This window comes from Lethenteron reissneri, chromosome 5 (genome assembly GCF_015708825.2).
Source record: "Lethenteron reissneri isolate LAM-NWPU_2019-01 chromosome 5, ASM1570882v1, whole genome shotgun sequence".
Taxonomy (NCBI): domain Eukaryota; kingdom Metazoa; phylum Chordata; class Hyperoartia; order Petromyzontiformes; family Petromyzontidae; genus Lethenteron; species Lethenteron reissneri.
Window position 1 is genome coordinate 2,480,071 of NC_083783.1, and position 27,456 is coordinate 2,507,526.

The following is a 27,456-nucleotide window of genomic DNA, read 5'->3' on the forward strand; positions in this document are numbered from 1 at the left end:
CGCTAACCTCTTCTTTCTATCAAGACCGACGAGCTGTCCCTAGCTCCAGTTACGAGTATCGTCTGCCGTGCCCCCCCCCCCGCCTGCCCCTCCCGTCCCGCCCCCGCCCCGCCCCCCTGCCCCTCCCCCTTATCTCCCATCGTGGTGGACAAGGCCCCAAGTTTGGCATGTACGCGGTGACGCACCTGCTGCTACCCGTCATGACGCTGTGGCTCCAGCGCTCGCACAGCAGCCATGCCTACTGGGAGGAGGCGGCCGCCAACTTCAAGCACGCGATCGGCCTCTGCTCTGAGCTTGTCGTGGAGCACGTGCACAACTTTACGCAGATGGGTGAGCGTGGGGCACGTGGTACGGGAGGGGTAGGGGGCGGGGGCAGCGGCGTTGTGGCCATTGAGTGTTCCTTTGGGCTACCAAAGGGGCATTCGATGGCCGCAGGGCCCCCCATATTCCTCCTGAGCGGTGAATCGCTGTTATCGTGTCCTCTTGCCACACACAACAGCTCTACTGCCCCGCCCCCCCATCCCAGCATCCGCGAGGAGTTATAGCTGGTGCTGGCTAGGGGGGCGGTGAGTGTGGATGTGCGTGCACCGTCAGCGAGTGTGGATGGATGAGTGGTGAATGTGGAAGGGATGAGTAGGGAGATAGTGGGCAGGGGAGGGCTTAAGTAGAAATAGGTGAATGGGGGAGATGATAATGCAGGGTGAGGTGAGTATATATGGGTGAGTCGGGTAGATGGTGGGCAGGGTAGTGGTGAGTGTGGACGGGTGAGCGGTGAGTGGGAAGAAACTGTGAGTGAGGGAAGGGGTGAGTTTGCATGAGTGAGCAGGGAAGGGACTTGGTGGGTGAGTGTAAGGATGCATCGATGCAACGATCAATATTTCCTCTTTATACTCATGGTCCACGCATTGAATCGTTTCGGTAAGAAGCAATATTTTCAGATGTTGCAAATCATATGTTAACATAGGCTTATGGAATGAATAAAATAATTGTTTTTGATTCTGTATCCGTACGCTGCGTTGGCTGTTGCTGCTGCTGCAGAGATCGGCTTTGAGGGCATGGTGAGCGCGATGCTGCGCCAGCTCTTCCGCCTGCTCGTCGCCTGCATCTCCGAGCCCGCAGAGGCCATCTCCCGCGTTGGCTGCTCCTGCATACGGTGCGTGGAAACCGCCAACTTAGACAGCCGCAGCAGCGGCCGCTTTCCATTCCCACAGATTGTGGGGAGCGGTGGTATAGCGGTTAGCGTGCTGCGTTACGAACCTGGAGACCTGAATTCAAATCCCACTCACACCCGCCAACACTGGTGACGATTATCTAAAACGCTCCTGGGCCTCCCATAGGTCGACTCAGCCTCAAATGAGTACCTGGTGTGGTATGTAAACATCGCCACTAGGGAGACAAATGCGGCCGGGCGTGGTGCTGGCAACCAACCCCCTCGTGTGCCATTCCGGCCTTCATAGTTGCTCGCTAACAGCACTTGCCCCAACAGTGAGTTAAGGCTATATGGATGATCTTTGTTTTTGTGTTTTTTTGGGAGCACAGCAAACAGGCACAACGGAGAGCAGTTAATCCATATCACTTTGGTGTCCCGTGAACTCCTGCCAGCGAGCCTTCATCACATCACTTGAAATTGTAGTCTACTTCTCCTGGCACAAGCGCTGTGGTTATATCACCATCACTTAGTGTTGACCCAACACAGAACATCCCTGGTTTTGATCTTCCACGAAGCTCATGGTCCACCCGAAACTACATCTGCACAAACCATGGCAGATGCAGATACCTTGAAAATTAAAAACTCTCCAGTAGCGTGCGACTGTGGACATCTAGAACAGACCGTAGAACGTATAACGTTGCAATACCCAATGCACAAATACGAAGGAGACATCACAGCTGCTCCTGACATGGTTGTCTGGCTTGACCACCAGAATGTGAAATTGTAGTTCTTCCTCTGCATCTACATCAGCCATACGAAAAGGAGAAGTGTTGAAAGGCAGCTGTTGTTATGTGGGAAGCAGTGGTGTAGTGGTCAGTGCCCTGCACTACTAACCCGGCGGATAGAGTTTGATTCCCCGCCATGGCTACCATCCGTGACGATTATCCGCAATGAGCTCGTCATTGCCATCCTGATAAAGATGTCTTCTACTGTTTCCCTGTGTTCTGCTCTCTCTCATCCCCCCCCCTCGGGTGCGTGGTGGCGCAGCTACTTACTCGTGTCTGCGGGTCCAGTCTTCACGGATGAGATGTGGAAGCTTGCTTGCTCCGCGCTCCAGGATGCGTTTGCAGCCACGCTGCAGCCCGTGAAGGTACCACTCCCCTGGCTGGGACCTCTCAAGTGCCACACGCTCCACGTCAAAACTGGTTTCCTGCTAAATTAAATACGTAATCGATCGTCGCCGTCGTAATTTTTGTTGTCTGTGGCCGTCTGGAATGCGCTTCCTTCCGATATTAGGAGGCTGCTGGAGCTATGCACTTTTAAATCTACATTGAAAACTTAATTTTTTTAGAAGTGCTTTTTGTGTTGAGTTTGTTGTTCTTCTCCCACACCTTCGATTAGCACGGTTGGCTATGTACGGTGCAAAAGAAGTTATACATAAATATATTTTCAGCCATGCTCAATCCACTGCTGGGTGAAGGCCATCGCCATCCCACACAGCGCAGCGATGCAGCAATGAACTCGACACCTGCACTACAGCCAGCCGATCTCATCACCTCATCTCCGTTGAAATCAGAGTTGCAAGTGAATGAGTACCGAGTTTCAGGCTGCATTACCACTGGATAAATATACTAAATTGTGTGGGTGTATAATGAACACGGTGTGCATGTTTTTCCTATGTGCATGTCATTGTGCCTGTTTGTCCAAATGTGCACGAGTGTGCGTCCGTATGTATCAATGGAGAGCGGTAGTGTAGCAGGTAGCATGCTGCGCTACAAACGCAGCGACACGGGTTCGATTCCCCCTCATGGCTAACACCAGTGATGATTATCTGAACCAGTCCTGGGCCTTCCCTAGGTCGGCTCAACCTCAAATGAGTACTGAGTGTGGTGTGTAACCTTCGGCACTCGGGAGAAAAAGGTGGCTTGATGTGGTGCTGGCCACCTACCCCCTCGTGTGCCGTGCCGGCCTTCATAGGTACTCGCTAACAGTACTTGCCCCAACAGTCTGTAAAGGCTATACGGGGGATCTTTGTCTTCGTATGAATGTGTGGGGAGTGATAGGGAAGTGATTAGTGCGCTGCTCTTCAAACCCAACGACCTGAGTCTTATTCTCACTCGCGGCCAACGTGTGTGACAGATATCCAAATTAATCCTGGGCCTCTCATAAGACGACTCGGTCTTAAATGAGTACATATGTAAACATCAGCACTGAGGAGACAAAGGCAGTCGGACGTGGTTCCTGGCCACACCACCGCCTGGTGCGCCGTTCCAACCTTCATTAGTGCTCGCTTACGGCACTTGGCACGACAGCCTGTGTAGGCTGCACTCGGGACCCTCTGTGTAGGCTGCACCCGGGATCTCTTTCTGTGTGTGTGTGTATCTGTACGCCCGTGCCGTTGGCTGTCAACCAGGACCTGCTCTCCTGCTTCCAGTCGGGCTCCGACAGCTTCGGCGGGGACGCGTGCGAGGTGAAGGTGGCGGCCCCTCACCACTCGGACAGCGTCGAGGCCGAGTACTGGAGGATCCGCGCCATGGCTCAGCAGGTGGCATTCCAACCTCGGAAACACACACAGACACACACACGTCTATACAAACAAAGCCATAGATCCCCCTGGTAGCCTCAACAGACTTTAGGGGCAAATTCTGTCAGCGAGTAGCACCTATGAAGGCCGGAGCCGTATACGACGAGGGGGTGGGTGGCCAGGACCACACCCGGCCTCCTTTGTCTCCCCAGTGACCATGATTACACACTGCACCAGGTACTCATTTGAGGCTGAGTCGACCTAGGCGAGGCCCAGGACCAGTTCAAATAATCGTCACTGGTGTTGGACATGAGCACGAATCGAACTCGGACCACGGAGTTCATAGTGCAGCGTGCTAACCTCTACACAACCGCTCCTCATTCACAGGTTGTGACACACAGATATACAAAGACAAATATCCCCAGTATAGCCTAAACAGACTTTTGGGGCAAAGTGCTGTTAGCGAGCACCTATTAAGGCTGGCACGGTATACGAGGGGGTGGGTGGCCAGTACCAGGCCCGACCACAGATATACACACACACACGCACACACCTGCCCTAATCCGGATTGCCCCCTACTGTGATCGCTGCGCCCGGCCCCAGGTGTTCCTGCTCGAGAGCCAATGTGTGGCCAAGACGCCCAGCAGCAAGGAGGGGCTGGAGCACGCACAGTCGTGCGTGCTCATCATCGAGGTGCTCTCGCACGCCGGTACTCGGGCCTCCCTGCAGAAGCGGTGAGAGGACCGCCCCTTCGCTGCTACAGCTCACAGCAGCTATAGCAGCAGCTATAGCAGCAGCTATAGCAGCAGCTATAACGTTCTGACCCCGTGCCCCTACTGGACACCTGTGAAAAAGAGCTTTATAGCTCATCGGATTCCTCCAGTGTCAATCAATATTCTGATTTTGATGCAGCAGCAACAGCGGGAGACTTTGTCACGGGGTAGTGTGGAGATACGCGGGGCTCATGGGTATGGATGTGCCCAGACCTGCCCAGTGCTCCTGCCTTGGCTTCTCTGTGTCACGTGACTAGGGCTGCAGTCATACTATTATTTTTAACTACACGATACTGATATTAAGGACACCATGATCATCACGATATTAGTTTTTCACAACTTTTTCGTTGTATTTTTACTGTGTTGTTTGTGCGGTTTTCCGTGTGCATCCAGCACGAGTCAAAGATATATTCTTGTATCGGCAGTGACCCAAATGGTAACCTGTCGGGTCAGGTTAGGTCAATTTCGGTGTCTCATCGCTTGGAACGGGTACTGGGTTTGTCCTCCAGTCTTGGCTCTTGTTATTTGGGGAATTTCTGCAGGCACTCTTGATTTCTTACCACGCACTCAGAAAGAAAAACAACTCGTTAAGAAATGTCCAAATCTCTGGTCAGTGTGGGGGTTGGTCAATAAATATTGTGCCAAGAAATCTCAGCTGGTTTTTCAAAGGCCAATTACTCCTATATACTACACTATTTAACTGTTTTTATTTTACCAGGTAAGGCCCACTGAGCTATGTAGCTCTATTTCAGAATCGAGCTGGCCACAAGTGACAGCTCAACGAGATGGCTTATCATCACGTGGAAATTTATAGCAGCCAAATTACTTTAAACACATGTTTCCAAATGTGGAGGGAAAATCCGGAGGACCCGGAGAAAAATCCACGCGACCACGGGGAGAACGTGCAAACTCCAAATATACAAACGTTGGGTTCGGGATCGAACCCACAACCTGCTGTAAACTAGGCGAGGTAGTAAACATCTCGCCACTGTGACGAGATGTATTGTATGTCCATCAGCCTCATGAGCCCAATGGGCTCTTTGACCTAGTAAAGAAACATAATCAGACTGGCCACGAAATTAGTGTTCTAAAATAGTTAAATGATTGTTGCTATATACTTAGCTCAGTCATATATAATTAACTCGCTTAGCTTAACTCACTGCACTTGACTCATTTAACTCGGTCACTTAGCTATGGCTTTAAAAAAAAAACACATTAAAGGCAGCCAAGGAGTGTACCTACATCATAAGAGCTGTTTATTTTTTCACTGACCTTTCAGAGGAAATAAATATCACCCCCCTATGCTGCTACATTACCATTCTTCTGACTGATTTATCTGCCTTCTAGTAAAACTAACCGTTATATTCTAAATGAAGTGATTTTATCATAAATAACATAAATATTTGCCATTTGTCTATTCTGTGCAAGCAGAATTAGCACAATGTATTACCGGTACTACAATGACCGCTGCTGCTGCTGCGTTCTCGGTTGGCGATGCCTCCTCATCGCTCGCACCATTGTCTGACCGCACGAGCCCCATCGCTTCACCCGTGCTCGTGATGTCTCCACAGTCGTGTCTGTGTGTGTGTCGTGCCGTGTCGTCAAGAACTTACCCTGTGTTTGTGTTGCTCCGTGCTGCCTCCATCGGGACAGAAAAATAGGGTAAGGGCTTGAGAACGTGCACCCCCCTTCCCCCTCCTCGTGTCCTCCCCCCCCCCACCACCTTGCCCCTCCCTCATCTCCCCACCCTCTTTCATCCCATAATCAGGGAAGTAGTTTTGGAGCAGCCATTGGTGGTTACGTTCTTCGTTTTTGGCCAGATGGCCGCAATCACTGTCTGGGCTGACAGGTTTGCCCTGGCAGTGGCAGGGATCGTGTGGACCGATTGTCAGGGCATGTGCCCATGTCTGCACTCAAACCCGTACAGGAGCACTGCATTCAACACCCGTTTCTCTCATATGTCAGAGGTTTCCCCGTTCGTTAAAGAGTTGGTTTTCCCATCAAATCACATTCGTAACTCTGAGCCAAAATTCACAAATAAGTGGAAATTTAATATTTTACATGATGGAGCTCAGTCTCTCCCCACTGAGAACACTGTTGACAGAAAACCTCAAAAGGCACTGTCCCTACATAATTCTAATCTCTTTATATCAGCGGATACAATTTTAGCAAAACAACCCCCCCCCCCCCCGTTACCTGTCATTCCTGTCATACAAGAATGAAAGGAAATAGAACATCATTATTCTATCGATCGTTTGCTATACCCATTGGTTGCAGCAGCTGCTTTGCGGTAAGTGTAGTGCGCTACGGACCTGGCAACCCGGGTTCTGACTCCTAGCCAGGGCTAAAATTGACCGCCGTGAAACCGGTGGTGACTGCTGACGCCAACACGCACGCCCCTCCCACCCCCCCGCCCCTCACCGTGACTGCAGGATTCCCTTCCGGAGCATCGTGGTGCGGCTGCTGTCGCACCAGGTGCTGCTGCAGAACCTGCTGGAGCTGCTGCTGCTGGACGAGCCGGCGGTACCGCCGGGCTCGGGGTCGCGCTCGCTGGATGGCTCGTGTGACGATCACTCGCCCGTCTCCGTGGTGGCTCCGCTGCAGGTCGGGTTTTGGCTGCGATGCGAAGGGCACCTCTGTCTACGACAGGGCGCGCGAGGGAGTGCAGTGAGAATGAAAGGCATGGCTGGATACGTGCAAAACTAAAACTAGGCTCAACTATTATTATTTTTATTTTCCAAGTAAGGCCCATTGGGCTGTGTAGTTCTTTTTCAGAAGCGACCTGGCCACAAATGATACCTCAACAAAGTGGCTTATCACCTGGAAATTGACAGCAGGAAACTATTCTAATTGCGCGTTGATTCTAAATGTGGAGGCAAAAACCGGACGACGTGTGAGAAAAATCCACGTGACCATGGGGAGAACATGCACACTCCAAATTTACAGGCATCAGAGTGATGATCGAACCCATGCCCTGTATACCAGGCGAGGAAGTTAACATCTTGCCACCGTGGCGAAAGAAGTTCAACATACATACAAGGGACTGCAGTTATAAGCACAGACGGTCCCCGCTTTTACGAAGCAATGCGCCGCCGTAAATTGGATCGTCGTAATCAGACCCTGTTTTCCCATAGATAGTAGAAACATCCTTTTATCGGCCGTATTGAACGGGGTTTAATGGGTAAAAATTCACAAAAAAAATTGAGAATAACAAAAGCTCCACGCCAAGTCACATTGGAAATCAGACTGACTGTTCAAATGCATTCGGAGTTATGTCAGAATATGCATCGTAAAATAAGTTTCTGCGTCGTAATTTGATCCATGGTGGCGTTGTGAGTGTGGATTGCTGTAAATCGGACTGTCGTAAACCAGAGACCGCCTCTAGTTCTGTGATGGCAACTTGTGGAGCCTGCTCGCTGACGAGATGTTCAATTGCCCTCTGCTCGTACCAAATAGAGACGTCTTCGTCTCATTAGCACACGACACCAGGAGCACAATTACAATATTTAAGTAAAGGTGGAGTCTTGCAATTGCTTACTCACTCCACCACTGGCAGAACAGCGTCCGCTAGAGGGGGGGGGGGGGGGGGGGGTGTCGAGAGAGCCCCTCTAGTGACATTGGCCTACTCTACCACGATGGCCCGGCGTCTTGTACGTAGATGGGGCGGCAGTTGACCCCACCGCACTTGACCTGCAAGGTGAACTAACTTTGGTTCAGCCATTTATATTTACTACTGGGTGGACAAAGGTGGTGGGTTGATTTAAGAAATGTGTCCATTGTTTCACCTTCCCCATCAGTAGATTCCAACTGGCCTCCTCTGGAAGTCCATTACGCTAACCAATAAGCCATGGCAGTATCCACGATTCTAAAATTATTTATTTGAAAAACAAACCCAACGACAAACTCTGTGTGTGTGCGAGTGCGGTAGTTGTAGTGATGAGCATGCTGCACTACGAACACGGAGACCCGAGTTCGATTCCCGCTCATGGTCAACACCAGTGACTAATATCTTAACTGGTCCTCAGCCTCAGATGAGTATCTGTTGCGGTGTGTAAAAACATTGCCACGAGGGAGACAAAGGTGGCGGGGCGTGGTGCTGGCCACCCACCCCCTGGTGTGCCGTGCCGGCCTTCATAGGTGCTCACTAACAGCACTTTGTCCCAACAGTCTGTTAAGGCTTCACAGGGAATCTTTAAATTTTGATTTAAAGCTTTCGTGACTGCAGGGATTCATATTCTTGGTTCTTTCGGTAAAGTCACGTAGAAGGGAAATAATAAAATAATATTGATATTAAACAATAAAAATTCTCACGACGTTTCGACTGCAACACAAGCAATCATCATCAGGTGTGAAATCCACAGCAATAAAATTTGAAAAAAGTGGCGTTTTTTCTTTATTTTTGTTTTCCGTGTGTTAACATCCCTCATCCGAGAATGAGGTTTACCGCAGCCTTTGCTTGGAGGTTCGGAAATCCGTGCAGCGCAACAGTCTGTTAAATACTTTACGGGGGAGAGGGGTGGATCTTTGTCTTGTTTTTTTTACTGTTACAGGTGGTGACATCGGCCCCGTTCCTGCGCCACATCTCCATGCTGAACCTCTCGCTTGTATTCGACCTGCTGCTTGACTCGTACCGAGCGGCGCGCGACTTCGACACGAGGCCTGGCCTCAAGTACCTGCTCATGAAGGTGTCGGGCATGGGCGCGCCCGCCAACCTCTACCGCCAGGCGGCCATGAGCCTGGGCGTGTACGGACAGGCGCTGCTCGCCGCCCTGCAGCTGCTGGCGCGCGATGACCTCAGTGCCGAGCAAGTGAAGCGCATCGTGGCGGAGCTCGAGCAGGTGCATACGCGGGTTTGCGTGTCTTGTGTGTTTACACAGGCGCCGCAGTGACGTCGCCGTCGCTTAAGTGGCGGATCGCGGGTATCGGTATTGGTGTGTGTATGTGGGGAGCGGTCGTGTAGTAGCGGTGAGCACGCTGTGTCCACGAACGCGGCAACCCAGGTTCGATTCCCGCTCACGGACAACACCTCGGCCATGCCACTGGGGAGACGACGGTGGACGGGCGTGGTACTGACCACCCTCTTCCTTGTGTGCCGTACCGGCCTTCATATGTGCTTGCTGACAGCAATAGTCTGTTAAGGCTATATGGGGGATCTTTGTATATTGAACTTATTTCGCACTATACGCATCTGATCGTGCTAATTGTAGGTGCAAGGGAAGGACAACAAACTCAACACAAAAAGCACTTCTGAAGAAATTAGTTTTCAATGTAAAAGCTGCTCCTGCGATGGTGACCAGAGTTGGCATGATGGTTTATGCTCCTTGATGAGATCAGCAAGGGTGGTGCTAGTATACGTGCCTCGTGTCACTTGTGTCAGGGGTGAAGCCTTCATAGGTTCCTCGCCAACAAGACTAAGCACAACTGTCTGTGTGACTAAATGAGGAATCTTTGTCATAGGTAAGCGGTTAGCGCACTGCGCTACGAACCCAACGACTTAAGTTATATTCCCAATCGTGCGTCACATCATTGGCAAGAATCATAAATCGTCCTGGGCCTCTGAGATTGAGATGAGATGTGGTGGTGAGATCTTCTTGTTTCTTTCGGTAAAGTCACGTAGAAGGGAAGTAATAAAATAATAAAAATAAAACATAATAAAACAATTCTCACGACGTTTCGGCTACAACGCAAGCAGCCGTCTTCAGGTGAAGAATGAGACACTACCAAACTAGGAGCTTATATATAAGCTGCATTGGGGGTTGAAGAGCGCCTTAACAAAAAGAATGTGCATGTGAAGAGGGATTTAGCATATTCATGGAAAATGCGTAGGCGTTGGGCGGGGGGGTGTCAAAGTCATATTATGCCCATGCATTATGCAGGATCAGCAGCAACCAAGGGGGTGCAGGGATTAGCAGTAACAAAGGAAAGGAATGTTAATGATATGTAGCTGCAGTTACTCAACAACCACGTAGAAAACTAAAGTATAAACTACATAAAAAACTAAAGTATAAACTGCATCGCACCATCAGTATACTTACTATACTCTATAATAAGCTGAGTTACTAACAGCAAGTAATACATTACAATTTTACCTCGTAAAAATTCTATAATATGCTTCCATCTAAACCTTATTCTCTTACATCACACGAGCATATACCGTACTATATACTGCCATAGATAAACCCAACATTAAATTATATACTGTATTGCTGTAAACCAACCTATATCTTATACATTTAATATCACACTATGTATTATTCTACACACCCTAATGTGTATCGATACACATTAGGGTGTGTAGAATAATACATAGTGTGATATTAAATGTATAAGATATAGGTTGGTTTACAGCAATACAGTATATAATTTAATGTTGGGTTTATCTATGGCAGTATATAGTACGGTATATGCTCGTGTGATGTAAGAGAATAAGGTTTAGATGGAAGCATATTATAGAATTTTTACGAGGTAAAATTGTAATGTATTACTTGCTGTTAGTAACTCAGCTTATTATAGAGTATAGTAAGTATACTGATGGTGCGATGCAGTTTATACTTTAGTTTTTTTATGTAGTTTATACTTTAGTTTTCTACGTGGTTGTTGAGTAACTGCAGCTACATATCATTAACATTCCTTTCCTTTGTTACTGCTAATCCCTGCACCCCCTTGGTTGCTGCTGATCCTGCATAATGCATGGGCATAATATGACTTTGACACCCCCCCGCCCAACGCCTACGCATTTTCCATGAATATGCTAAATCCCTCTTCACATGCACATTCTTTTTGTTAAGGCGCTCTTCAACCCCCAATGCAGCTTATATATAAGCTCCTAGTTTGGTAGTGTCTCATTCTTCACCTGAAGACGGCTGCTTGCGTTGTAGCCGAAACGTCGTGAGAATTGTTTTATTATGTTTTATTTTTATTATTTTATTACTTCCCTTCTACGTGACTTTACCGAAAGAAACAAGAAGATGAATCCCTGCAGTCACGAAAGCTTTAAATCGAAATGGTGGTGAGATGTTAACTCCCTCGCCTGGTATGCAGGAGGTCGTGAATTTGATCCCGACCCTGACACGTGTATATTTGGAGTTTGCATGTTTTCTCTGTGGTCACGTGGATTTTTCTCAGGGTCTTCCGGTTTTTCCCTTCAACATTTAGAATAAACATGCGTTTAGATTATTTGTCTGCTATAAATTTCCACATGATAAGCCACTTTGTTGAGCTGTTATTTGTGGCCAGGTTCCTTCTGAAAAAGAACCTGTATAATCTGAGTGGGCCTTACCTGGTAAAATAAAAATAGCGTGAGTTTATTGATTTTAAAATATATGCTGAGGCAATTAAGCCCCCTATAAATACCAATGATTATCTTTGCAATCAAGTTAAAATCATGGTCGGAAGTTGACTCAGCTATTCATCCCCTGATGGTTTAAAAAAACAATATCCCAATTCTAATAGTGCATTCGGTGTGATGTCATGAAATGAATGCATTTCTATTCGGAACTCTTGCAGAAAGAAGTTCGTCACCCTATATTATCGAGAACGGCCTCTGGAAAAATGACATCATAGAACTGCTTCGAAGTTGGCGCACCCCCTCTCGTGTGTCTTGCTGCAGAAGTTTTTTTATTGCACGGCAAACACATTTGAAACATTTTGTTTCTCAGAAATGGAATTTGCCAACTTATTTGAAGCTAAATATTACGTGATGTTTTTTTGTGCAGTGATTTGTGACCAGACTCGGACCTTCAACTTGCTTCACTCAGATCTAGTTTAATGACGGGTCACAAAAAACCTGGCTCGGTTTTGTGATGTGACATTTGTCCCAAGATTGACCCAGACTTTTCTCGGGGTCAATAAATGCACGCTGCATTGTGGTGAAGTCAACAGTGATCGTCCTACGGAGAGACTGGCTTCTGCCATGGAATTGTCGAATTTTAACCACTTTAGCTCAGGGACGCCACTGGGATGTAATGCTACTCTTTACTCATTTGTCCAAAAAAACACTGAAATTTTTTTTCATTTATGCAATTAAAATCGAGAGTTAACGATGATTAAATATGTGTGTGATTTTACCGACGTGAGAACCATTTGCAGCAATGCACATTTCACAGGACAGCAACTTTGACTCTTGACTTTGTCTCAGGAGGACAATGAGAGCTCCGACTCATCCCTGGGATCTCCATCGGACGAGGATCATCAACAGCAGCAGCAGGAAGAGGAGGATGAGGAGGATGAGCAGCCACCAGCAGCCCCGATCATCACCACATCTACCACCGTGGTGACCCCACTCTCCGTATTGGCGGCAGCACCGCCGCAGCCGCCGCAGCCACCGCAGCCACAGCCGGCTCGGCGGCAGCGCGGGGTGGGCTCGCGTGTCACGCCGCAGCACCGGCGCGCGCCCTCCCTCGGCGTGCAGCCCGCGAACAACGCCGACTGGTGCTGGCTGGTGAAGCGGCTGCACCGCCTGTGCCTCGAACTCTGCCAGACGTACATCCAGATGCACCTGGACCTGGAGGGCGCCGCGGACGGGGACGGAGTGTCTGGGGCGGCGGGGGGGGGCGGCAGGGGCGCGGTGGCGCCCGAGACGCTCTTCCTGCTGCCCGTGTTCCCGCTGGAGCCCGCGGCGTCGTCCTTGTCGTCCACCAGCAAGGAGAGCTTCTCGTCGGGCGACACGGTGCGGTCGCTCGTCACCGAGGAGGTGGACGCCGAGAGAGCCGGTGGGGGTGGACCGCCCACGAGCCCCCGCGCCGTCGACGCCGACGCCGACAAAGAGTGAGTGATAATGGTTTTGAGTTTTTTATTATCGCCCGCACCTGGTATGCTGGACGTTATGGGTTTCCTCCTGACCGTGTTGACGCCTGTTGTATATTTTCGAGTTCGCAGCAACTCTTTCTGCCCGTGGTGATCGCGTGGATTTTTTTCTCCAGGTCCTCCGCTTTTTCCCCTCCACATTGTCCCCTCCACATTCAGAGTATTTGGCTGATATGAATGTCACATGATAAGCCACTATGTTGAGCAATCATTACGCTTCTGAAAAAGTGTTAATAGCTCAGTGGGCTTTTATCTGGTCAATAAAATAAATAAAATAGTCAAAATTATTGCTGAGCACAGGGCTCAAATGCTCTACCCATCAAGCAGCCAACAATAAACAGCACTCTTAGATATGTTATAGATAAGAGTGTAACACATTTATTGAATTGAGTAAGGTTATTATAAGAACTTGGGGGAGGGGGGAAAGAGACGATGGGGAGGGAATTCCAAACTGTGGAGCTCTGCGATGGAAGAAACAGAAAGAAAAGAGTTGTTGCCTGCAGTGCCGGTAGCTGATGAGAAAACACACAAATGTATGTGTACGAGTTTGTGTGTACTTGCGTGGGGAGCTGTGGTGTGGCGGTTAGCGCCCTGCGCGATGAACCTGGCATCCCGAATCCAATTGCTGCTCATGGCCAACATCACTGACGAATATCTAACCTACATCGATTCGGCCTCAATTGTGTACCTGGTGCGGTGTGTAAACATCGCTCCTGGGAAGACAAAGGTGGCCGGGCGTGATGCTGGCCATCCACCCCCTCGTGTGCCGTGCTGACCTTCATAGGTGTTCGCTAACAGCACTTGTCCCAACAGTCTGTGAAGGCTATACGGGGATGGGGGAGGATCTTTGTCTTTGTTTATTTTTTGCCGTGTCTACACGCACACATATGCGCAGCGGCAAGCGGCGGCAGCAGCGCGAGTGGTGGGAGAGCACGGGCGGAAAGATCTACACAGTGGCCACGGATCGCACCATCAGCAAGCTCGTGGCTGAGTACAAGAGGCGCAAGCAGCAGCACACGCTGACGACCTTTGTGCGCGAGCCCACGCGCCCTGGCCCCGCCGCCAATGCAGGTGAGCACCTCCCAGCATCGCGACGTCCAATATACACTGACGGGTCGGTGGGTGGGTGGATTGGTGGGTGAATAGAGGGATGGATTAGTGAGTAGGTGGGTGGGTGTGTGGATGAATAAGTGAGTGAATGATGGATGGGTGCACAAGTAGGTAGGTGAATTGATGAGTGAATGAGTAGATGGGTAGGTGGGTGGATAAATGGATAGATAAGTGCATGAATGAGTGGCTGGGGACATGGGTAGGTGGATGGATGAGTGGATGGATGCTTGAGTGACTAAATTAGTGAGTGGGTGGGTGGATGGACGGGTGGATGACTGATACGCTGCGTAGGTGGGTGAGTGAGTGAACGAGTGGCTGGTTAGGTGAGTGAATTATGCCAATTAAATCCAAGATCCAATTGGAATGTGTGGGTAGTATTTGTGTAAACAGTGCCGCACTCTCCACCACCACACACGGCGTGCGCTGAGTATCCTACCGCTCACTCTTTGTACACTGGTGATCTTTTTCCTCCTCCACAGATGGATCCTCAGTGAAGAACCCGTGTCAGTCTACAGGAGGTCAGAGGTCGTCACTGGTGCTGAGCCCACGGCCGCAGCAGCAGACAGAGGGCACGACGGGCCCTGTTGCCCCGCTAGGAGGCATGTACCCCACCTTCCGGCCCGCCCTGCACCATCACACGCGTTGTCATTATATGGTGAATTGTCATGATTCAAGAATCATTTTGTATCGATCATTCTTTCCTGTATGTACAGTTCTGTCAGAATTGTCTTTCTCATTTGCACTGCCAGTTTGATTGGTATTTCCTCGGTCATCATGTCTGTACCATCTGTCTTGTTTGTTAATTTTTTATTTGTATCGTTTGGAACCATCTCATTCACATTTGCACCGTCGGTTTCATTTGTCAATTGGACCGTCTGAATCAATTGCGTCATCTTTGTATTCTGGATCACTTTCGCTGCCCTTTTCACACGTGGCTGTCTCTTTGGTAATGCCTATTGTCTACCTTATCTGTGCTGCGTTTCGTTTTTAGTGTCTCTGTTCTTTGTGCTATCCCATTTTTTCGTCCTATTCACATCCTGACGGTTATTGTGAAGGGGAAGGATGGGCAAGAACACATTTCGGTGACTGAAATCATCCCTCGAATCAATTCTCCCACTCGCGGCTCGACGCCTGTACCGCTGCTCCACTAATCGGCTACGACCGCTGAAACCTTCTCTCTGCCAGGGCCCGGGCCTCCGTGTGAGGGCGTCCGTCCCGCCGGCCTGGCGGGGCTGCCGGGCCCAGGGGGGCTGGGCCCGCTGGGCGAGGGGGGGCCGCTCCCCCCAAGGCGATCTTCGTCCACGAGTGGCCCCGAGACTCCGCGCTCGGAGCGCTTCCCGCGCAGTCGCTCGGCGAGCCAGAGCTCGGCTTCTCCGTCCGGAGCCTCGCGGGACTCTGAAGCTCAGCTGCAGGTGAGGGCGGCGAGGGGGCGTGGGAGAAGTCCGGCTCGGGTGGAACGAGAGTGTTGAACACGGTCTCTGTCGTTGAAGATTTGATTACAAAAAGCAGTTCTAAAGAAAACGAATTTCTCTAGATCTGCTTTTTGCATTTAGTTTGTTGTCATTCACTGCACCCTTGATGAGCACGGTTGGCTACGTACGGTGCGAAAGAAGTTCAACATACGTTCATAGATTTGTATTGCTTCTGGCCGGGGAGAGCTCTGCTTGGTGAGATAAGATTGTGGCTCACAATCAAATGGTTTGCGATCGACATTTAGATATAATTACATAAAACGTATATATTTACATGTTAACATATAGAAATGTAGAAAGATAGGCAGGTGACGAACAGAGAACGCATCTTCTTCATCACTGAAACAAAATGGTCTGCTAACCACAAGGCCCTTGGAGACCAAGTAATTGTGTTATTCCTTTTGGGCCTGAAAGTAATTATATACTGTGCAATCTTTGTTTTGTAATCCAAGGCTCTTTTGCAATTGAGACTTATGTGTCAATTGAATCTCTCTTTGTTCGTGTGTGTCGTTACGAGATGGTAGGATTATAAGGTTTGAGAATGTTTAATGGTGTCATGTGAGGGTGCAACGTTCGTTTGGTGAGCAGTCAGAACAAAGGACTGGAAGCGATTGGCGTAGGTGTTGCATGTGGATTGAGTCACTGCGATGTGCCAGTCTGCATGAGTTACAAATGAATGAGGGCACCACAAGTCTCTCGGTAAAAAAAAAGTGTGCAGCACGGCCGATTCGATTATGATATTGGTGATGGGTTGCGAGACCCAGGGATGGATCTGAAAAGGCCAGGCTCAGGACACTGGGAGCAGAGACCACAAGGCCGCAGTGGGGATAGCAGCTGGTCGTTGAACATTGTTCCTCCCAGAGCGGCTCTGGCGCAGAAGAAGCGCGTCAAAGGGGGTCTACGACTGAGACCGGCCAGTAAGGATACGGCGCAGGCTGGGTGATGATGATCTCTCCTGCCTGCAAGCGATCCAGAAACCCTGTGACATAGACCCTTTTCTTAGTTCATGTATGGGGGAGTTATTCATTTAAACGGGGCAAACTTTGGACCAGTTTTGACTTCGCTGATCCTCCTTTATAGTAGCGTGTGGCCCGTTAAACAAATGTTGCAGGGTTGACCGATTTTATAGACACGCACACTGGGGCCTTAAGGCACCCTCGATTAGTACAGTTGGCTACGTACGGTGCGAAAGAAGTTCAACATACATACACAATGCATATTCAACGAGCGCTCTGATACACGACCACCATGCACAACAGGTCGTCGTGGGTGATGACGTGGCCAAGTGGTGTCGTGCATTTTCCGCTTGTTGCAGAGGTTTGTGGTATGAGCCTCGCGAACCACGCTAGTTGATACTGTGAGTGGATAATTTAGCATCACCGTCTGGAATTTGATTGGAAAAAAATAAAAAAATACTTTCTCAGGTAACTTAAATACTTTATTGGAAAACCCTAAATGGCAGAATAATTCCCGTTTGTAGGCAGGTGATGGGTGTACAACTTAAGCCACACATGGACAGTTTCCCCCTTTTGGGATTCCCTTGGCTCGACTGCAGCATGGCCATTGGAGTGGTTCAGATGAGATGTGGTGTGAGGCGCTTTTGAGTCTCCGATTTGAAGTCAATCAAGCCACCCATTGTGTACGTGCAATCCCTTATCCTTGAACGGTTGCTGACGCGGCATATCTGCGCGCTGCCCAATTCGCAGGCGTGGACCAACATGGTGCTCATGCTGCTCAACCAGCTGCTGGGGCTGCCCGAGCCGGCGTTCGTTGCGCTGCAGCCGGCCATCTTCCCCAGCCTGAGCCAGCTGACGTGCCACGTGACGGACTCGCGTGTGCGCCAAGCCGTGCGAGACTGGCTCGGCCGACTTGGCCGCGTCTACAGCATCATCGCGTAGCCTCTTTGCCCCCGCCACCCCCGCCGTCCTCTGCTCTTTTAACCCCATTCCCGTTTCCCCACGCGCACACACGCACGCGCGTACACCTACACACACGCGCACTGCCCGGAGGGGTTCTGAGCCCGTTTGCCAGGCGTGCTGTGGCATGCGCCTCGTATCAGCACTTGGGAGGCAGGGGTTTGCATCTCTCGTATTCAGTCTCAAACCCTGCTGAGCTGCGAGGTGGCCAGAAGATGGTCGTACGACAAGGTGGGTTCGTGAAACCATCGTTGCACACAACTCGGTTATTCTCTCGCTCTCGCAAACGTTGTTAGCAAGGGGTTGGCCAAACATCTCTCAATGCCAGGACCTTCCTGAAACTTGCTGAGACTTCCCTGAATATATATAGAATATTATTATTGCATTAATTCGTAAAAATTCCACTGCATATATTGCACATAAAGCACACTTTCCCCAAAAATATAATATTTTGGATTTATAACAGATTACTCACAATAACACTGTTCGTGGGGACTCAACTAATAATGAACGAGCAGTTGTGTAGTCGTAAATACAGGTGCAACGGAATCCGCTTTACAGAAACGGCTTCCCCCTCATGGACCCACTTGACGGATCCCGTGCGGGGACGACCCCACACTGATGCCTGCTGCCTCATCGGGGATTCTGAATGTGCAATTGAGTTGGGTACCTCCTTTGGGTAAAGAGGAGACTGGGAAAGCAGCCACAGTGTTGTGTATAGATACACTCGTCGTAAAATATCGGATAAGGATATTTCTGTCATGAAGAAAAATTGCAGTTTTACATTGCAAATCCCAAATCGCAACTGGAATTTGGTGGGAAGCACGATGATGAATTAAGAATATAAGAATATCACTTTGTAGGAAGAGTTATCATGAAGCACGACACTTGTGTCATCAGTCTGATGCAGTTGAAACTGTCTGGGCTTTCCTGCGTTGAACCTTGAGATGGATCGATTGACGCACTTTTTCAAATTTGCCAGAGGTGGTCTCTTGCTTATGTAGTGACGCCGACACACTCTCTTGCTTTACTGAGAGCCTTTATGTTGGACACAACACTTGATGGATGTGAAAAGTTCCAATTTGAGATGCCACATCTCCATACTCCGTTTTTCATAGTGCACAGTTTTCAATCATGCGGTTTCAAACACGTTGCACTGTCTAAAGAGACACATCCTGCATGTGTCTCAGCAATGTGCTGTGCACCCGTCTTCTGGATTTATTCTTTTAAGCCTTGTAACCACGTGGAAAAACGTGGCCGTGCCCTGAACAATTTTGCATTTTCGTATCGGCCACCTAATCATGCGGTCCGTGCTGTGGCAAAGCGTGACATGGGCGCTGAACCCTTGTTCTGTAGCAGCGGCGCATTTCACTCGGAATCCATCCACGTTGAGCAAAGCCACTCCTGGGGACTGGCAGTGGCTTCGTGGCCTCTTGTGATGAGAAAAGGGGGCTCACTTTCCACAACAACTACAACTTTCCAACGTTGTCCACCCCCACCTGTGGCTCGGGCTGCCTACTGATCCAACCCCACGCCCACTGTGACGACTTCAGAAACACGCGTTTGGAGTATTTGGCTCCTGCTGTAAATTTCAACGTGATAAGCCACTTCGTTGAGCGATCATTTGTGGCTAGGTCACTTCTGATATATAAAAAGCTATATAGTTCAAGGGGCCTTACCTGGTAAAATAGAAATTGTCGATTTCAGTTGTGTTTCTTTCTGTTGAACGATTTGAATACGTACAAAACAGCAGAGACATTTTATGAAGTGAATAATCCACGTCACTCCATGACATTCTTACTGCGAACCACCAAATAGCGATACACACGTTTACTGCCTTGTGTTTACTGCCAGTGCAGCAACAGCAGCCGTGTTGCTTGTGTGTAACAAATTACCTTTGTTATTTTTTTTTATTGTTACACGAGGTAATCCTCATTTAGCCTTCAAAACTGACGCTGAGGGATAATGATTGGGCTGTGGGACCAATTCCTTGAGTGTTTTAATGCACGTTGCATAAAAAGGGGAGTTGTGAGGAGAAACCAGAGGCACGTGAATGGAGAATGCTCAATATCGCATGGACAGCCGGTCGTGAACCTACTTGCTGTACTGCCCCCCCCCCCCCCCCCCCCCACGGGCACAATATTACTAGCCAGAAGGTGGGTGTCTGCTCACAAAATCCAGAGCATGTAAAATAAATTGGTTGCCATGTCCAAATGCGATCGAACAAGGCCATAGAATGTTCAGTATTTCTTCGTCGTGTAAATTTGGAGCCACAACTAAAATGATCATGGGTAAAGGTGCAACCTGGATTACATACATCTGCCTGGCTATATCCTGTGAGTGTGTGCACGAGTGTGTTTTCCCATGACAATGACGTCTTTTTTTTGCAAAAATCGGTGTTATCTTAATTACCAGGGTGTCTTCTGCTGTAAAACGGTCGTTAAAGATGCTGAAGATCCCTTAATATCAAGTACTCTCTGTACTGCGGTGTCCCTTAAGTAGATTCTTACCACTGTATGAAGTATAAGTTAACATCAAAGCAACAGACTTTCATTGATATAGTCAAACCATTGATTTGGTTACAGGTCATTGGCAATCACAGCCAGGAAAAAACATGGAATTTATTTGATATCAGTGCATACGAATGCATACGAGAGAATGGCTTGACGACGACACAAGAGGGGTTGGTGTCAGAAAAATGTGGCCGCTGCTTGAGCATATTGGCACAAGACAGAGGAAAGTGGAAACCAGTGACGAAATGTGCAGTGGACACTTCCGGGGCTATCTCCCATGGATCGCAATGAGGCATATGAATGTGAAAACATAGCTACATGGGAAAAAAACACAAAGCACAAACTATACCGTTCGAGCTTGCACGAGCTTACGCTGCGCCGATAATCCCTAGTGAGTGTGAAGGTAGTATACTTGTACCGTGTTGAGTTACTACTGCCAAGGAATATAAACAAACCCAACGGAGCTTCCTGTGCCTTTTGAAGCTGGTGGCTTTAAATCGGGAAGTGTGCACGCATATTCTTAAACCATTAGGCTTACAAGTTACACTGGGGTCATTTCCTGTAATCTAATGCATTTAAAACAAGACTTACCGAAAGACCCAAAGAATAAGACTTAAATGCGCAATGGAAAGCTGTGGAACTCCCAAATCCCATTTGGGTATGGCCAGGCAACGGCAGTACAGCAAATGGGTCGTTAACTTGCCCGTTCAGATCTTTTTGCCGTTATTTTCTTGTAAACGTGGGGTTTTTTTGTCTTCTACGTACTCAGGCTTTCTCGCATACATAAAATACATTCAAAGACTCCTAACCGTGTCAATGGACAAACATCCTCTTGTAAAGATGCTCCTGAAAAAGTCTTGATGCTCAGCGATGCTTTCCTTTCATACGTGAATGCCGTACATAATAATTGTTACATATTTTGGCTCTTGTCGTTGGGGTATGTATTCCGTCGTTTAACCTTTCTTACCGATTTCTTGTCCAGCGGTGCCAATGGAAGGAGCCTTCCCATAGTCGGACAGCGCTTGAAAAGGGCAGCAGTGCCGAGCATTTGCCCACATTTTAGAACGGTGCCAAGTCGGCCCCAGTTTTTCTGTGTTTTTTTTGGCAGCGTTTGGTATCTCATCATTATTTGGATGAATTTTTGCTTTTAATTTTTTTGCATTTATAATGTTTTGGTCGCGTATCTTTACTTCTCGTGCTTAAGCGGATATATGTGACGGATTCGGCTTTGTCTTTAAAATTATTTTTGTATTGATGTTTTTTTTTCATCGGAGGTAATTTCAATTGGCTAAGCTGATTTAGCCATTTCATGAGTTTCAATGTTGTTGAATAATTCATTGGCTTGTCTTTTTTTATGTGCAAGGTCATTTTGGTTTGTGTGTTTTATTTACAGCTTTGTATTTAAATAATGTTTTATGCGAACCTTAAATGTGCACGTTCCATCATCTGATAACTTATTTTTAAGACAGATTTTACTGCAGCAGAAACAAAAGGAAAATGTCTCGAAATTAATTACATTCATTTTCTGAGCTGGGAGTGTTTATATAGTCCAGGGGAACTTGTGGTTATTAATGTTGTATATGTAGACCATTATAATGAATCAGTATTGATGGTGTCAACCAATGCCTAGCTTTGTAACGCTTGTTACTTTAATAATTTTCACCCTGCACAAATATCGTTTTAGGAACATTTTTTATGTTCCCATTTCTTCACCCGCTACCCCCACCCTGACATTGCCAAGATTTCTGGCCAGAAGAGGGTGCACCATGCCTGGCTTGCACGCTCTGCCGCAAAAGGTAGGGGGGTGGGTAGGGGCAGACAGCGATATGGGTGCAGAGTTGGAAATTATGTGACCAAAAAGTTTTGATTTTATTTAAATATCGGCTCCAGCTTTCGGTAAATTAACGTAGTAGCGGTACACCGGTAGTGCGTCGGTATAAAAAAAAAGCAAATTTTTCGTAATAATTATTTTCCCTTTAATCGCAACCCCGGTCATAAAATCTTGCGGGGTGGTGCGTCAAAATCAGTTCTCGTGATGTCGAAGCAGTCGGAAGACGAGTGTTATCAGCAGCTGAACACGAAGGTCCAGTCTGTCGCCGTACAGCAGCACCCAGCCTGGTGATTATCGGTGTTCCAAAGGCAAGATTTGACTCCTGGTGCCCTAAACTCGGTCGGACGGTTCCTCGATTCATTTCCGGAATCATCTCTTTTTGTGCGGACGGTGGTATCAAAAGATGATGACTCGTGGTGTCACACGTTGGAATGGGGACAGCAGCTGCTGAATCTGAGTGCAACTTCTGATGGAGAGTCCTGGAGCTTGCTCAAGGGCAACAGCGACATCGTCGAGACTGTTTTACGAGGACCGGTGTGTTATGCTGCACCGGTGTACCGCCAATGCGTCCAAATTGTTTTTTTAAAGAAAAAAGTTGACCACTCATACGTGGGTTATCTCCATGCACCCTGCTTTCCCCATGCACAATATTAGTGGTAAAAAAAACTAAATATCTCCAACAAAACCCTCCCCAAACAGCATTGAGAATTCGGTGAGGCTCTGCTGGGTTAAGATTTAAAAGCATAACTGTATGTACGTTGAACTTCTTTCGCACCTTACGAAGTCAACTGTGATAATCGGAGGTGTGGGGGAAGGACAATCAACAACTAATTTAGTTTAAATAATGTACTGTATGCTGTTAGGTTCCCTTTTTACTCCGTCACATCCTATTATTAAATAGCGTTACTGTATGTACATAAGTGAACAGTCATTTCGTTTGTATTGTCCATGGTTGTTGGTAAAAGCAGTGCTACAGAAAGACATGAAGTTGAGTTTTAACATTACATTAATTTATTGCTATTATGACAACCAATACGTTCAATGATTTAAGGCATGTCGATACTCCTCTTCTTCCTGTTGATGACAACGTTTCCCAGACTACAATATTCTATCCTACATAACTTATCCAGTTGTCAAAACACAAGACAAAGCTTACGAGGCATGCACGGAGGTGTATCATCCGTCTCTGAATGGCATAGATGGCAATAGTGACCGGTTGGAATCTCGGCAACACGTCCGTGATATCATTAAGTTTCCAAAACAGAAAATCTTGCGCGGCCTTTGGGAGCGCAAACGCACAGAAGCATTCAAAACGAACTCCAGCCGAGATGTTGGCAAACGAACTACCTGGGGTGATGCACGATCCACGAAGCCATCGCCATGGTGATGGACATGGGCAGGTGTAGAAGAATTAAATTATAAGTCATAAAATCTTTACACCAGTTGTGCGTGTGTTTAGTTTTAAATGACTTCGCTCAAACTGGCAACCCGAGTTTACGACAATTTCGGTTGTCGCCAGCGCAGAGTTTCCCCGACCGTTCCCAGGCGCCGAGACTTCGAGGCCACGGCCTCCGTAAGTTTGCGCCGTTCGGCAAAATCTACACGGAGCTCTGCTGCCGGTTCACTGTTCATAGATTGTCACCGTCAGCCGGATTTATGGCAGCTCGCAAGGCACAAACGTAGCGCTTGCGAGTGATGGCATTAGTGCCATAAGAACGGTGCGAATACCAAAACGTACTTCACTGCCACACCTTTACGGACATCAAACTGCGATGTAGATCAAACTGCGGTTTACAGAACTGTCTTCATCCGGTGACCATGGATTCCATACTTGATCAATGTTGATCCGGTACGTGGGAATTATTTTTAAGTTCGAAAAGCGGGTAAGCAAAGGGGACCCATGTATAATAATGTGAGGTGGTACGGAACATGACCTCCCCCCCCGCTGCTGAAAAAGTGACCAGTGCCACCTGCCCCTGCATTCCTGTAAATGTTTATTACCATGATACATGTTTATTAAAATGATGGCAATGCATTCCCATACATGTTTATTAACATGATGGGAATACAGTGAATGTGTTCCTGGTCAATTAAACCATTATGAAATTTGGAGCTGTGAATGAAATTGTAGGGTTTGTGAGCAGAGGCTGACTGGCTGGCATAAGCCACTCGTCTTGTGCGTCCACAGTCGCACATCCGGCCATCTCGTCCTTGTGGTTGCACCTGAATGCTGCCGCCCGTGCTCCGTGAGATATGAGAGTTGTGAGTTACCCGACCGAGAATTATGTTAACAATGTCCTGTGACGGCAACAGAGCGTGGTGCTGACCTGCAGGTCCGTGTAGTGTTCCTTTTGAGGACTGTCACAAAGGTGGGCTGTTTGTTCACTCGCCCTCCCAAGCGTGTTTAGGTCACAAGTTCAGTTCCCTAGCTGACCGACCCAGCTGAGTCACAGCACGTGGATAATGCCAGTTCCTGCAAGGCCCATGATCGTCATGGGTTTCCTCTGGCAATTGTGCCATACGCTGGTTTGTTTGTCGTGCCTTGCAACGCTAAACATTTTATTGGCACGCTTTACATCATGTTCATGAATGTTATCGATGAAGTGGATTGCCAAGTAAAAATATATATATATCTATCTGATTTACTCAGTTTTTCCAGCGACATGTTCGACCGGTTATTCTTTTTTTGCTTAAAAAAATTACTTAACGTGCGTCAAATGAATAAAAACGATAAAATCAAGTGCTGGAATAAATCCACCTACAGATACCCCTAATCCCAACATTGACCACGGAGAAAAGAAATTATAAGGCGGTGCACCTGCCATGTTCTACATTTCCTATCACAAATACAGCAAGAAAAGACGTACTTGATTCAACAACTGCCACGTTTTGTTCTCTTACAATTGGTCTAACAATGTCCACGTGCTTACGTGGTCGTCGTGCTTTGTGAAAGGGTTACGAATGGCCTTTTGTTGAAAAAAAAACAATTTAGAACACAGCTATTCGTTAACAATCGTAACTTTTGTCGACTTTTATACGGCTTGGCAAACTTAAACAGAAACTGGAACGCCAGTGCCTTATTTTTTTGTCTGACTGGCAAGTGGCACTTTTACAGTCTTAATACGTGAGACCGTATTTATGTGTGTGGATTTACGTTTTCCCCGATCGGCAGTGCTGCTTCTTTGCTTCCAAACCACTTTTGATTCCACAAAGCAGTTTTTTTTATATATAGAAAGGAATCGGACGTTTTAAATCGAGACTTCATATACAGTCAGCTAGCAGAATTTCTAATTGGCTCTTCTCGGTCATGGGATCGTATTCCTCAGGTTCCTGAACACTTCACTGCCGTTGATTGTATTTGCATGAAGTGCTTGTGCCTGCTGGTCCTTAATGCTCTGTTTAGTCTGCTGTGGCCTGTGTTTTTTTATGCACTCTTTTTTTTCCTCCTTTTTGCTGCATCGTGTTCGGGGAAACACGCTTCCGGACACAAATTGAGCCGAATGTTTCGGAGGCCTTTCAAGATTTGCGGGGTGGGGGGGGGTGATGTTAACGGACCACACCAGAGCACGGCGTATTTCCTTATCATATGGCCCAGGTGTTATGGAAGAAACTGCCATTTTTCTTAAATTTTACCTGACAAACTTTTTCATGGCATGAATTTTAGTATTCTTAGCAAATATGTTGGACTACGGTTACCTGCATTGTGAAAGAGGTGGAAGGGATTGTTTAGTATAAGAGTTGGGACTGACAATTGTAATGTTAGACCTTACTCTTTCCCAGGACGTTTGGCCACCGTTGGAGCTTTTCTAGAGCTCTCTCTAGTGGAGGCCTTTCCGGCAGCAATGGCACGAATTAGAAATTGCACGGCTGCACCTTTAACTTTCATGAACATAGTGCATTGCTTTATCTTAAAGAAAAATACTAAATGGAAACACAGTCCGTCCTAATACGTACCCGTTTATACTGACAGTCTCCTCAAGTCCTCAACCTTAAGTCTACTACCAATGATAATAGGTTTTCCCCTTCTGTTTTTTACTGCCAATGTTCACTGCTTGTGCAAAAATTTACCTGGATCACGTGGCACATTTGAAACAATTTCAAGGACCTTGAAGTGACATTGTTTACATGAACGAGCTTATAATGTTGGTAAGAATCGGCGAGAAAATAACGTGTGCATTCCTAGACTTAAATATGCAATGCACTGAATGTAGAAATACGTTAGGTCACGAACGACGGCAAAAATCCCACAATACCTTCCAAATAAAATGGCTGGTGGCACTGTGGTGAACCTTGACAGTGAGACCGGGGCAGATTAGATTTACTAACATCAAGTGTCGAAAGGCACGCTGCAGGTTAGTTCAGACTGCTTTGCATGCATACACCATCTGTGGGATCAAGCTTTTCCCACAATACTCTGGCTGTTTCCCATCGTACGGAGCAATCTTAAGTGTTTTCTTTTGCACATTTTGTGTGCGTTTGCATAACAATGCATTGCAAGTTCTTACGCGCTAAAATGCGCCACAAGGTACGTGACCGATATAGATAAAAAATGCTATCTTTAAAACAAGGCCTTGAAAAACCAAAATAATGCCTCATTCTGAGTCTAAGGTGTTGTTGATCGTGTCTGTGTTAAATCTAACACCGCCGTGTTTAGAATTTGCCGTTTAGTCGGGAGTGTATCCTAGGATAAGCACAGCGTTGTACAGTGGTAAGTGCTTGCTTGCTTCGCTCTCATTTGTGATCATCGGAGCAGGGAAGCCCATCGTGTGTGTGCGAGCGCACATTGTATATGCTGTAGATATCCTACAGTGTTCGAGCCATTGTCTTGTACTCTATGGCATGTGACTAACAATGTGCTGTCCTCTATATGCTTTGTAAGTGGTTTTAGTGTCATAGATTGTAATGATTTGCTGTATTTATTTGGTGGCTATGTGTACTCCCAGCGGAGTTTATTTATTGCTATTTATGAAATAAAGATATGTCGGCATGTCAAAAGGTTTACTTTGTTCTTGATTCAAAGCCTCTTTCATCATTTTACTAATACTCTTCATGGACCATTTGATATCCACCACTTACACGATTAGGCTTGCTTGGAGGTCATGTGGCAGAGCAATAGAACCACTAATTATGAGATGGCAAGATGTTAACCACTTCGCCTGGTATGCAGGAGGTCGTGGGTTCAATTCCGACCTGATGCCTGCTGTATATTTGGAGTTGCGTGTTCTCCCCATGGTCACGTGGATTTTTCTCTGGCTCCTCCGGTTTTTCTCTCCAAATTTAGAATCAACATGCGTTTAGTATATTTGGCTGCTATACATTTCCACATGACGATACGCTACTTAGTTGAGCTATCATTTGTGAT

At 47.5% G+C, this 27,456-nt stretch overlaps 1 protein-coding gene across 4 annotated transcripts in view; it reads left to right on the forward strand.

Annotated features, from left to right (window-relative positions):
• ARFGEF3 (ARFGEF family member 3) overlaps positions 1-27,074 on the forward strand; it is a 98,122-nt gene extending 71,048 nt beyond the window's left edge. For all 4 annotated transcript variants that reach the window (XM_061566249.1, XM_061566268.1, XM_061566260.1 and 1 more), the window contains 12 exons: positions 154-330; positions 1,039-1,153; positions 2,198-2,300; positions 3,564-3,695; positions 4,278-4,408; positions 6,880-7,051; positions 8,998-9,285; positions 12,585-13,213; positions 14,148-14,323; positions 14,842-14,961; positions 15,548-15,774; positions 17,541-27,074. In XM_061566249.1, coding sequence (XP_061422233.1) covers positions 154-330; positions 1,039-1,153; positions 2,198-2,300; positions 3,564-3,695; positions 4,278-4,408; positions 6,880-7,051; positions 8,998-9,285; positions 12,585-13,213; positions 14,148-14,323; positions 14,842-14,961; positions 15,548-15,774; positions 17,541-17,732 — 2,462 coding nt within the window. In that variant the 3' untranslated portion in view covers positions 17,733-27,074. The remainder of the gene's footprint in view (positions 1-153; positions 331-1,038; positions 1,154-2,197; positions 2,301-3,563; positions 3,696-4,277; positions 4,409-6,879; positions 7,052-8,997; positions 9,286-12,584; positions 13,214-14,147; positions 14,324-14,841; positions 14,962-15,547; positions 15,775-17,540) is intronic.
• The last annotated feature ends 382 nt before the right edge of the window (positions 27,075-27,456 follow it).